This window comes from Lytechinus variegatus, chromosome 9 (assembly GCF_018143015.1).
Source record: "Lytechinus variegatus isolate NC3 chromosome 9, Lvar_3.0, whole genome shotgun sequence".
Classification (NCBI taxonomy): Eukaryota; Metazoa; Echinodermata; class Echinoidea; order Temnopleuroida; family Toxopneustidae; genus Lytechinus; species Lytechinus variegatus.
The window spans coordinates 14,862,847-14,876,093 of NC_054748.1; the positions used below are offsets into that span (position 1 = coordinate 14,862,847).

The 13,247-nt window shown below is 35.9% G+C and overlaps 1 protein-coding gene across 3 annotated transcripts in view; it reads left to right on the forward strand.

Annotated features, from left to right (window-relative positions):
- LOC121421044 overlaps positions 1-13,247 on the forward strand; it is a 68,444-nt gene that overhangs the window by 13,818 nt on the left and 41,379 nt on the right. Inside the window, exons 5-14 of one of the 3 annotated variants that reach the window (XM_041615641.1) lie at positions 487-551; positions 906-979; positions 1,864-1,946; positions 2,424-2,506; positions 3,823-3,956; positions 5,135-5,267; positions 5,786-5,907; positions 8,190-8,210; positions 11,941-12,064; positions 12,871-13,008. In XM_041615641.1, coding sequence (XP_041471575.1) covers positions 487-551; positions 906-979; positions 1,864-1,946; positions 2,424-2,506; positions 3,823-3,956; positions 5,135-5,267; positions 5,786-5,907; positions 8,190-8,210; positions 11,941-12,064; positions 12,871-13,008 — 977 coding nt within the window. Of the gene's footprint in view, positions 1-486; positions 552-905; positions 980-1,863; positions 1,947-2,423; positions 2,507-3,822; positions 3,957-5,134; positions 5,268-5,785; positions 5,908-8,189; positions 8,211-11,940; positions 12,065-12,870; positions 13,009-13,247 lie in introns of those variants that run through there. The other 2 variants (XM_041615640.1, XM_041615639.1) reach the window with 2 other exon arrangements.

Sequence of the window (13,247 nt, forward strand, 5' to 3'; positions counted from 1 at the left end):
GTTTATTTTGTTATATTCACATTGTTGCGTACATTGAAATAATATATTTTTGTCCTCTTTTGTGTATTCTCTTTTTTGTTTCATTCAATAATGTGCATTCATTTTTCACTGCTTTGTACATGTTCTGTTCTTTGTGAACAATGCTGTGCTCCTCCAATGCTTTGTCTCCTCCGGGTCACAATCCGCCACTGTGTACTATAATGTATGTTTTCTCTTATACCCTTGAATCTTTATATCAGGATGAATTATACTTTCAATGATGGATTCACTACATTCTTGTATTTCAGTTCAACCATAATGGCGCAGTCACATTTCCCCTATGTCGGTCGTACAGCAAGTCGAAAACAGCCATTTTAACATTTTTTGTACCAGAGTAAATGTGACTGAGGTATTCATAAAATCATTGATTTCATGTTCTAATAGATAAATCAGCTATCAACATTGAAAGAATGATTTATTTTATGATCTTGTATCATTTTCTGGTAGATAACTCGGCAGACAGGCAGAAGCGCACTACTCAACTCATTTTCAACTACAGTGCTGGCAAGATGGTAAGTGAAAGATGTTTCAAACCGAGATTTCAAATTATGGTTTGTTTGGATATGTAATATTGATGGTCAAGTCTTTAATAACAAAAAGTAAATTTGAATAAATGTGACCAAGCCACCCCAGCCTAACCCTACAATAAATGGCTTTGGAAGGTTCTATGCAAGAAAAGTTGAAAGCTGATTGGAAAACAAATTACGAAAGTGTAGTTAGTGTACTCACTGTATTGTGGGCCACTGGTATGAATGACATTGCCCAGTTTTCCTTGTCCATTTTGAAAACTCAGCATTTTATGTATTTTACACAGTTTTTTCTCAGTATGAAAACGTTTTCCCATGAATTTCTTGTCCTTTTGTAAGGTTCCAAAGCTTCGCGAACCTCGGAATCTGTATGCTCTCTCAAAGGATCCAGGACCTCAACAGGCTCCTAGGTGGTAAGTATTCAAACTTATCTCACAAATTTACTGTTGTAGGATCAGGGGAAAATGTAAAAATTTATGGGGGTGGGCATTTATCAAAACAATATTATAAGCAAAAAAAAAACAAAGCAAAGAAATGACCTCAACTAACATTGGGGCCTGGAAGGAAAAGCCGGCTTAAACCTGGCTTTAATCTTGATCTTATCATTTGAATTCTCAAATTTAGGGTCTCAGTCCGCGGTATATTCTTTTTGGTATGTGCTGAAATTAGCGATTATATACAGCAAACTCGACATCAACAAACGGTATTGCTGCCCTCTACGTTCGTTTGGCAAAATCTGACTAAGAATTCGAACGAAGACGTGGAGATCAAAGCCAAGGTTGTTTCCGACGTTCTACATTCGTTTGGCAAAATCTGACTAAGAATTTGAAAGAAGACGTCGAGACCGAAGCCAATGTCGTTTCCGATGCTAAAATGGGCTGCAGTTCATGTTAAGGATCGATTAAGTTACATTATTTGGGAACAAATATGAATTCAGTTCGCGCATTGAGGTAAACGGTTTACATTTTCTAGCTGTTTATTTGGTATTTTACCAAGACTTAACAGCTTCCGATGCTGTTTTAGCTCTCAACTCCTGACCAGCTTGTCCCAAGGGAAATCCCCCAATTTGCCAGGCTCCGAGTGCCAGCCTGGCCCGGCTCCCAGCATTGACCTCAACAAGCTCCTAGATGATGGTAGAACCAGGGGCATATCCAAAATTCATTGAAAAGGGGAAAAGACACTTTAAAAAGAAAGTGAGCATGAAGAAACAACTTCAACAATTATGAGGATTATTCATTTTCTTCCAAATTTACATGACTGTGGAATGATTTGTATCCAATTTCTGAATTTGTAATAGGCCTGCAGATGTCGAAGTTCTACGTGAAACTGTTCAACACATCGATGATATACCCTCAGAGAGTGAGCCGTTCTACCAACCAAGTAAGACAATGTCATTAATTTATGATGATGATGGTGCTGATGATTGTGATGATGATTGCAATTATGATGATTATTGATCATGAAGACTATGATGACAATAATGACAAGGAGGTGGATGATAACGAGGAAGGTGTTGATGATGATAATGATGGTGACGATGATGATGATGATGAAATGACAATGATGAAGATCGTAACGACAACGATGATGATGGCAATGATGAGGATGGTGTAAATTATGATCATGATGATGATGATGATAAAGATGATGGCGATGGCATTCAAGAAATTCCTTTTTATCGGCTACCCAATACTACACCCTAGTGGAGAGTGGAAAATATAGATTAACATCTTGCCAAAGGGAGTGAGTGATGTGGTGGGATTTGAACACTGGACCTTGGGCCCAAGGTCCGGAGATGTATCCATTCAGCCACAACACGTCTACAATGTCAAATGTGACTTCATTCTTTGACTTTAGGTGGTTTTGAGAAGACACCGATGCCGTTACCCGAAGGAGAAGGAAGAGTCGTCTACCACCACCCTCTTACCCATGAAGAATATGTAAGTCATACATGTATGAAACTCCTTGAGTACTGTGTTCTGCATTCCCCATCTGCTTTGAAATAGGATCACCCAGTTCCAGGAGGCAATGGGTTTGCCCTATATGAGGCCCAAACTTTACATACTTTCACACTTAAAAGAAGAATTTAAAGATTACCGTCCCAAGAGCTTGAAATGTTTAGGTTTACTGTGAAACTTGAATAATACGATTATACATGTAGGTCTGTGTCTTGAATTTTTTTGGAAAAAAATATTTAACACTATTTGTGAATGGCATGTAGGGTTAACCAACGAGGAGGAAGGGGGGGGGGGGGTCTCGTCAAACTAGGAAACATCTATGAATGTAACTGTTTGATTGGATGTTAAATGTGATGACTCAGTCCTAGATTATTTGTAGCTTGCACCCAGTAAAAATATTGCATGATCAAACTGAGAAAATAAGAAGCCCTGAGAAAGTCTTTGAACTAGCTGCATTTGGTTCTGTCATCTTTATAGTTTATTAGGTGTTTGTCCTTATTTCATGATGACTGCCATTTACCAGTGCTGGGGGCCGTTTCATAAAGCTTTTCGTAAGTTAAGAGTGACTTTAAGAACGACTGGTGATCCTTTCTTACGCACTAAGCCATCGCCTATGGTGCATACCATTTACCAAAAGAAAGGATCACCAGTCGTTCTTAAAGTCGTTCTTATCTTACGAACAGCTTTATGAAACACCCACCTGGCCTGGTGGTAGAGCCACAGCCTGGCAAGCAGCAGGTGCCTTCCATGCTGTTTTCTTTTAAATCTTATTCAGTTTCTACGATCTTGCTTTGGGGGTAATTGGAATGGTCATGTCCCATACCTCACTCTGGGGTAACAGAAATGGGCATGTCATCATAAAAGCCTTCCGTACGCTTTTCTTTATGTCATTTCAGTTGCTTCTATCTCGTTTTAGGGTAAGAAGAATGGACATGTCTTAATATGTAGCATTCCATACTTTTTCTGTATCGTCTTATCCCATGTTGGGGGTAAAAATATAACCAGTCATGTCAACATAGTTAGACTTTTTTTACCTCTTTCATTTCCTGTGATCCTGTGTTTGGGGTAAACAAGACTGGCCCTGTTCCATAAGATAGCCATCCATACTTCATTCTTTACCTCATTCAATTCCTAGGATTCCTGTGTTTTAGGTAAAATAGAAATTATCTTGTCCCAATAAACAGCTTTCCATACTTTTTATTTTACTCTATTCAGTTCATACAAACTTATATTGGCAGTAATACTAATGGGCATCCCAATATATAGCTTTCCATATTTTTGTCTTTACCTCTTTTCAGTTCCTACGATCTCGTGTCGGGGGTAATAGGAATGGTCCTATACCAAGAGCTGCTAAGCTGAAGTCGTCCGAAGACACTACTTTGATCTTTGAATCCCGGTTTGAGAGTGGCAACCTAATGAAAGCAATTCAAGTGTAAGTGTATGAGAGTTTTTATTGAAATTGAGTAATGGATGAAAAAAAAAATGAACAAACAAACCTTACAAATTTTGAAAAATGTGAACTTGATTCTAACCTAAAATTTATAACAATTGTAATAATAACCAAATAATGAATTTATAACTCATCTGGCGTCCGTCGTCTGTCGTCATTCCACAATTTTAAAATGCTTTTTCTTCGTCATTTCAAGTCCAATTTCAATTCTTATTGCTTTATATGATAGCACTAGGTGGGGTATTCAAAACTTCTACACAGAATTTTGAAACTCATTAAATATGCTAATTTATGTGCATTTTTCAAAATACACAAATGATGCTTCATCTGTTTTTAATTGTTGATTGATTTTTTTATTTTTTTCCTTCCATCTGGTAGAACTTCATGTGGTTCACCAAACTTTCACACAGAATTTTGCAATTTTGAGTAAAATTATGCTCATTTATGCAAAATTTATTCATAATCACAAAAAATGCTTCTATGTTGTTTCTTCATCAATTTAAATTTGTCACAAATATAATTCCATACAGTGTCAACTGGGCTGACATTAAATACATTGTGTTAAATTTTGTTGCAAGATGCCAGATGAGCTCCACAACATTGATGTGCTAGTTGAAATTGTCTACTTTTCTATCTTTTATGGTTTTATACCCTGATAAAGGAATCACATAAAAAATAGCATCCTGTTATTATGATCATTTATAACCAGTGCTCCTGCTTTACATTAATACAGGGAATAATATAAAGTAGCATTTTGTTTTTATCTATAGGTATTGAAATATAGCCTTGTCACTCGGTCACAAATGTAACCAGCCGTTCAAATTACAACAAGATGTAATTCAAAGTAGTATTCTGTTTTTATCTATTAGGTCTGAGTGTGAGTTTGAATTAAAGTTGTGGTATAATCTCTACACTCGATCCTAAACCTACTCAACGGTTTCATTTTAGATTTATACAAGATGTAATATTCTTTTTTTATCTTAAGGTTTGAGTTTGAGTACGAATAAGAGTTAAGATTTGATCTGTACACTCATACATGTAAACATAATCTATATCATTCTGGTTTTATCTGTAAGTCTGAGTTTGAGTATGAATTAGAGTTGAGGTATGATCTCTTCACTCATAAAACACAATCTATACTATTTTGTTTTTATCTTTAGGTCTGAGTTTGAGTATGAATTAGAGTTGAGATATGATCTCTACACACATAAACATACTCAGTGGTTCTACTTCAGATTCGGCAATACAAGACGTAACGTTCGCTATCGGTTCACCATCACTAACTTCATGAAGGTAAGATTATTTTATTGCACAGCTCCCTCTAATTCTATATTTTGTCATTTTTTTTTTATGCATGATCTCGCAGCGGCATTAATTGTCGAGTGCAGCATTTGACTTGTATCAGGCTGATATTCCTCTGTTGTCTTTCAATTTGGTTCTATGATCTTTGATTACTGTTGGTTGCTTTGCACTTTTTTTCATAAATCATTGTGAATATTGAATGGAGTGAAAGGAGTGTATGTAAAAGAATACCTCCTAATTATTAAAACGTTAATACATACCGCATGAAAGTGGTATCAAATTATTTGGGAGAAGATACTCTTTCAGGCCATATATATAACAAGTGTGTGTTTCATGGTATACATGTATATTCTGTTTTAAATTGGAGATTTATGAGATCAAGTTTTTTTTAGTTAAACCTGAGAGGTCTCTAGGGGAAATTTGCGGCATTGTTCTTATCTTTATGATTTCTTATATTGCTAAGACCATTCATTATCAAATTTAATTATGATTATTGTTCTTGAATACAGTCTGGTAGTTTATACAACAGCGGCATGAGACCGTTGATGTATTCAGAATGCAATGCTCAAACCAAGGGAATAGGCTGGAGAAGAGTGGGTGATGATATCAAATATTACAAAAATGACGTCAGGTGAGTCCTTAGCTTTTTGTCTTAACATCTGATAACCAGGGTCCTGTAACACAAAGATTAGCGAATGCTCCTACGCTTGATTTTTCCGATTGATTGTACATTGTAGTCTATGGAATCAGTCGTAGAAAAATATTCTACGATCATTGCTAAGTTTTGTGTTACGGGCCACTGGTCCCCGTCTTACAACGAGTTGCGATTGATCCGATCAACCTCAACTGTGGAAAACCAACATGTAATTCTTGTTTGTAATGTTTTCAAGATGCGATATATTTTCATCTTTTCATTGTTTTCTGGGCAATTGAGTATGGTCCTCTGTGTTAAAATAGGACATTGTGCACATGTCCTGAAGAAAAAATTATGATATTGATGGATTTCCGTAGGTTCAATCACAAATCTTTGTAAGACTGGGCCCAGGGCCAGGGTCTGTCTTACAAATAGTTGCCATTGATCCGATCAATCGCAAATATGGAAAGCCAGCAAAGTCAACATATAAAAGGCATGTTCAAAAATAATTCTAGATTTGAATGTATATCCATAAATTCATTGATTTCCTGACAGTTTGGTGTGTTCTCCTTTGTTTACAGAGGACATTTTTCAAATTTCCTGTAGAAGAAATAATGACACTGATTGATTTCCATAGAGTTACAATTGATTGGATCAATCGTAACTCTTTGTAAGAAGGGGCCGAGGATGATGTTTCATAAAGCTATTCATAAGTTATGTACGACTTTAGAAGTGACTCTACAGACGACTTCATAAAATGAATAAAACATGTTCTTTGGTGCAAAGATAGCTGCACAGGGATATATCCTTGAGCAAAAGAACGGGTTACCAGTCGTGCACGACTTATAAACATCTTCATTAATTGGCACCCAAGGCTCCAGAGTATTTATGTATTAACATGTATCTGAATCTAGGAACATGCACATCTTACTTTAAAAGCACTCTGGTCAGCCAGCGAGCCTTTGTCCAATTTTTTAGAGGAATGCATGTACATGTAAGACTGTAGAAGACATATTAATAATCAGTAAAAGTAAACATCCACGATGAGTTTGTATTTTTTATTCAAATATTCTTAAATTTTGGAATTCAAGCAGGAGCTTACAGAAGGGTTTTGAATTGAGGCTGGGTCTAAAGTGGGGAGGGGGGAGCTGTCCATACAGACAAAATCATGAAGATGATAATTGTCCCCTTTTTGGCATGTAAAGTCGGTAGATGAATCACCCCTCCCCCATCAGTATATGTTTTAACCCTATCTAGCCGGGGGGGGGGGGCTTTGGAGGCCCCACGTCAACGAATCGCGTGATATTTTCGCCGTGCAAAATTTTTTGACCGCGCCGCTCACTGACTTTACTTTCAAGTCTTGCACAACTTTTGAGACCAATTTTGCGTCACTCGGGTACGTGGTTCCGAAATTACGCAACATTATGTAAGTGCATGTAAGACCGAAAATTGCTCAAAAACATGATTTCGTGTACAGAGTCAATGCAAATTGTGTTTTCAACCAAAATTCATAATTGCATGATCATTTTTAGATTTGCTGGTCTAAATTTATTCATTTTATGCTTTTTATGATCACAGAAGAGTCCCCAACAAATTTCATTAAAAAAACAATGAAAAACAAAAGGTAAAAAAAACAGAGAAATACATAAGAAATTGCAAAAACAATATAATACATATGAAAATGATTTGAATACACATTTTTTTTTCATGTACACTTGCTAAGAACACCATAAAGAGTTTCTATACCGAAAATTAGTACGTTTGGAGATTTATTTAGGGAGTTAGAGGAAAAAGTATGATTTCGCATACTAATTACGCATAAATTAGCATAATCACTTAATAGCCATTCACATGAAATAAATTACTGTACAATCTTGTAGATTATGTCCCAGGCAACCTGCGTGCCAATTTTCGGCACGATCGCGCAGTTGATGGCCGAAATCTTAAGGGGGGCCTGGGAGGCCCCCCCCCCCCCCCCCCCCCCCCGGCCATATGAACTCCCAAAATATCCCGGCCTAGATAGGGTTAACAGACTGATAATTGAAATGTTTTATGTTGCACGTACGCCATAGGCTACTGTAATGTGCTGTTCATATGCTAATATTTTATCTCAAGGTTTGAAAAATTTGTTTATTTGTTGTATTTCTTTGATATGGTATTATTTATTTCAATGTTAGATATACCGTGTTTCTTGTTTTGATTAGAAATGTTTTTATGTATTTATATTGGTTGTTTGTTTTTTTGTGTGCTGATTTTAATCTGTGTTTTGTATTACCCAGGCTGAAAAATGTCAAGAGAAGTTAAGTAAAATATGTGTCTAAACATTCATTATAATCATCATCTAACCACCCCATTATCATCAACCTCTCGCCCCTCTCCCTCCCCCTGCCCTCCTCACACACCACACCCTAACTTAGCACCCCATACCATTCAATATTAATGCAGCTCTAATACAAAGTAAATCATTTCAGGGATCACTTGCACTACAAGCACCTACCATATTAAAAGGCAAAGCTCCATCATTCTTTCACTCGGGAATTCTTCAAAATTGTTTTCGCCATTTGCTTAAAGGGGTGGTCCAGGCTGAAAATATTTATATCTTAATACACAGAGTAGAATTCACTGAGCAAAACGCTGAAAATTTCATCAAAATCGGATAACAAATAATAAAGTTATTGAAGTTTAAAGTTTAGCAATATTTTGTGAAAACAGTCGTCATGAATATTCATTAGGCAAGCTGATGATGTCACATCTCCACTTTCCGTTTTCTTATGTTATTACATAAAATCATATTTTTTTCATTATTTCATACTTGTGTGAATAATATGTCTCCCTTATGATGAAATAAGTTGCAGCAATAAATATCTAATGCACTAAATCAGTTGTCAATCCAATTTTTCTAGTTCTTGGAGGAAAAAATTTGAATAAACCTAATTTCATATAATAAAATACAAAAGAACAAGTGGAGATGTGACATCATCAGCCCACCTAATGAATATTCATGACGACTGTTTTTACAAAATATTACTAAACTTTAAAATTCAATAACTTTGCTATTTGTTGTCCGATTTTGACGAAATTTTTGGCATTTTGCTCAGTGAATTCTACTCTATTTATTAAGCTATAAATACTTTCAGCCTGGACCACCCCTTTAAAAAAATCAGCATCTTTATCAAAAACCTACTCGGCAGCTGAAGGTTTCACAACCTAGCACAGGAGGTAGAATCTTCTCTCCATGCATACCCGATTGGTTTTGGTTTACGATCATTGTGGGCTGCCCAAAGGGTGTATCCTGCTAATTGATTGCTTTCTGGTTGCTTGCGACGATCGTTCAATTTTCATCCAGAATCAGGATCATCATAGGGTCTATGCATAAGGTTACATAAGGTTCAATTCTGGACGCAGGATCTTCTGTTCCTCTATGTCCAGCTCCTGGTGATGAACAGTGACGTCTGAAGAACCAGCGCGGTCCGGGGGAGGAACCTTATAATCCAATTTAAATTCTGCATTACGCCACCAAAAATCAATCCTTTTTTCAAATTGTAATACATCCTTAAACTCTACTACAAGCTCAGGAAGACTATTCCATATGTTGCAGATTCTCAATGTAAAAAAGTATTGGCTCTAACCTTGAAAAGCTTGTGTGCATGACCCCTTGTACTAGCGAGACAGTTAAGTTGCAGACTATGATATCATTTTGCGCCAAGTTCTACAAATTTTTGAATTTGTCGGGTGGCAGCCCTTATTAGTTCATCATACATGTAGTTGCATAGACAATCTGCAGATGGGCACGGTATATTGTATGGACATTCTACAATCACGACGGACATTGTACGATCACGACGGTTTATATTGTGCAGTCAGTTTAGAGACATTGCACGATCTCATTAAAGCCGTAGGATGACCTACATGTAAATGATAAAGAAGGCATCTCCTAATTAATGCACATTGCAGCTGAATTCGCCCCTAATCTGAAGATCCCTCATCAAGCACGAGAAATCTAAAGCTCCCTAGCTTTAATAGGGGATATGGGAAAGCCTTCTTGAAAGCTACATTGTATATACATGTATTTCATGATTCCTGTACCTTATGGCCTTGTCTTATTGTTCCATGCAAGCCTTGCGGGCAATCATCTGCAATTCACCTGGAAAAAAGTTTTGAGCATGTCCAAAACTTTTCTGCCTGCAATTCAGACTTGCATACGCTTTTACGTGTGACATACATGTACATGTGAGATACTGTCAATGTGGGCAACCTGCGGGTTACGGGGTAGCGAAAATGGTCATTCCACGCCTCATCACCGGCAAGGCCTGCACGGAGTGATATGACAGGGTCTTAACATTGAGTGCCAATCAGCATTTGCACCATAATTGTTGGTATTTGGTAATTACTAACATTGCTTTAATCCCTCTCCACACAATGTGGTAAATGATATTAAATTAACCAGTTTGGATGCAGTTCCATGTTGAAGCCTGTCAAAAGCTTTCAATTGGTAAAGCTTTAAATATGTGAATTATATTGGAGCATTATCTGTCACTTTAATCTCAAAAAGTGTTGTGTCTTTTGGATTCTTTTTCATCGAGATTGCATCTAGATCAAAATAGATATCATTAAGCTACACTGTACAGATAAAGATTATTAGCCCATCGAGCACTGAGAACTGACGTGTATTTAATGTATACAAGGAAATGTAGATAGTTGGCATCTGACCAATCAAAATGGATGTCTTTATTACCATTTATGTGCTGATGTTGCGATCTTGCATATTCGTACAATTATATTCAACAATCTCCCCTAGACCGTCAAATTAGAGAAGCTAATAAATGGTAATAGATCTTGAATAACATCTACATGAATTGTGTATATTTATTAGTATCAATGCTGCAATATGGAAATCTTGAATTAACGAAAATAACTTGGAAACAATTGTCATTATTATCCCTCCAAAAAATTAATTCAGCGTTCAAAGAGTTAAAATCATAAAACATGCTTGTATTTCATATCGTCTACTCTGTATCAGTATTGGGACATATATATGAATTCATAAAGTAATAAAATGGTATGGTGACAAATATTTTTAGGGGTTTACTAACACCTAAAAGAAGCTTTTAATTCCTGCAGTGTGAATTGTAACAATGCTATTTAACCTCTCACGTGGTTATTTCTGATATTCCTTTGGAAACTTAACTTAATCATGCACTCGAAGGTATGCAACTGATCATTAACCAAATGAATACCATTCAAATACCTTGCACCTGTGTGTAAATTCATTAAAACATTTGAGAATCGAGAGCTTGTGTTAATGTCAATGTTGATTGTTTTTAAAGAGACCTTTTTATACAGGATATTGTAATTTCATTTACATGTGTTGTATAGCTTCGAGGAAAAATCAAAAGAAATAATAATTCACATCTTAAATTCATACATGTAAATTAATGAAGTAATGAGCTAGGATTAATTTTGGTCACTATTGTTATCTGGTACATGCATTTGTGCCCAGGCAGCTAATTGTGTCTGTTCTTAATCATCCAATTTCTTTGCCTAGTTATTAAACCATTGGGGGATTGGGAAAGATGAAAAAAGATGGTAAAAATTTGCAATCGGCATTTAAAGTGGTAAATTCACCTGTAATGAAGCCAAAAGACAAGGTTTTTTTTTTCAACTAAAAACCTCACCAGGTTTATAAATATAGATTAATGTATAGATCATGAATATCAAATGAGTATAGGAATGTATGAATGATGCAAGTCCATTTCTAGGCTGAATTATGAAAAGTTAAACATGAGAAATTTTCATTTATATATGATACCATATTGTATGTGTGTGTGTAATTTATATTTTGGAATTCCACCCAGAAATGCTAATAATGAATGAAAAAATCCCTAAAGTCACAGTGGTCATGCACAAAAAATCATTTTGTTTTTCTTGATATCCATAAAATCAAGATTCCTGGGCACAGGTTGTTCTATCAGAGTCTGTTGAGAAGCAAAATATTCATTTATTTTTTTGTGCTTTCTGGTCACCTTACAGGAGGAAAGATGTGAAAGGCGATAGGAACTTCTACTATTCCCTGACATGGACGTTTACTGTTCCACACGATAATGATACATGCTACTTTGCCCATTGCTATCCATACACATACTCAGACTTACAGGTAAGTCAATAGTACATTATATTGTCCTATGATAATAATACATGCTACTTTACACATTGCTATCTGAACACATATTCAGACTTACAGGTAAGTCAATAGTACATAATATTACCCCATGATAATGATACGTGCTACATTGCCCATTGCTATCCATACACGTACTCAGATTTACAGGTACGTCAATTGTAAATTCAAATGGACATATTTAATCTGGCAGCTGTTCCATAAAGCTTTTTGAAAAGTCCTACATGACTAAATAAAAAGTGACTCAAGCATTAAATGAAATAACCAAAATTTTATGTGGTATGTAATCAAAGTAATTTAGAAATCAAATATCAAACTCTTAACTTTGCAGTTGAATACACTTTTATCATAAAAATTGTGCAAAATAGATGTATTAATTATTGTTATTGCTACTTTATTGTAATATCTTTTTTTTTAAACAATCAGTATTGCACTTTTTCCCTCTGAGTTGTTCCATGATATTTTATCGGGCTACAATTGCTCCGATGGAAAATCGCCACGTTAAGCCAACCCTAAATCCTAACCTCCAAAACTATATAAACCCTATTATTTACATTATTCTGAATCATAAACTTTTTACAATCCTCCTCTTACCCTAAGCTCTCTGAGATATTAAGAACTGAGTAAATGTTGCAGGAGTATACATCTGTGTCATATCCCAACCTCTGATTAGTCCCTTGAATCAGTCAATAATTTGTTATAATCAATCAAAGAAGTCTAAATTGTTGTACATTGCCCATCACAGAAGTCAATATCATTGTATTGCTACTTTATGTTTGTAGGATTACCTTCAGAATCTTACCAATGATCGAGTCCGTAGCAAATACTGTAAGCAGAGGATCCTATGTAGATCATTAGCAGGCAATGTGGTCTATGTTCTCACCATCACATCACCATCTCTCAATCCTGATGATGCCAAGGTAAGCCGTCAATGTGTTCTATTTATGATTGCATTCTCTGATGAATGCCACAATGGTCATCAGTAGATGAAGGCTATACACGTAATTGTAATCAATAAACTTCAGTGTTAGATTAGCATGCACTGTGGTATATGTTCTAACCATCACATCACCATCTCTTAATCCTGATGATGCCAAGGTAAGCCGTCAATGTGTTCTATTTATGATTGCATTCGCATTTGAGTGCCATAAAGGGTATA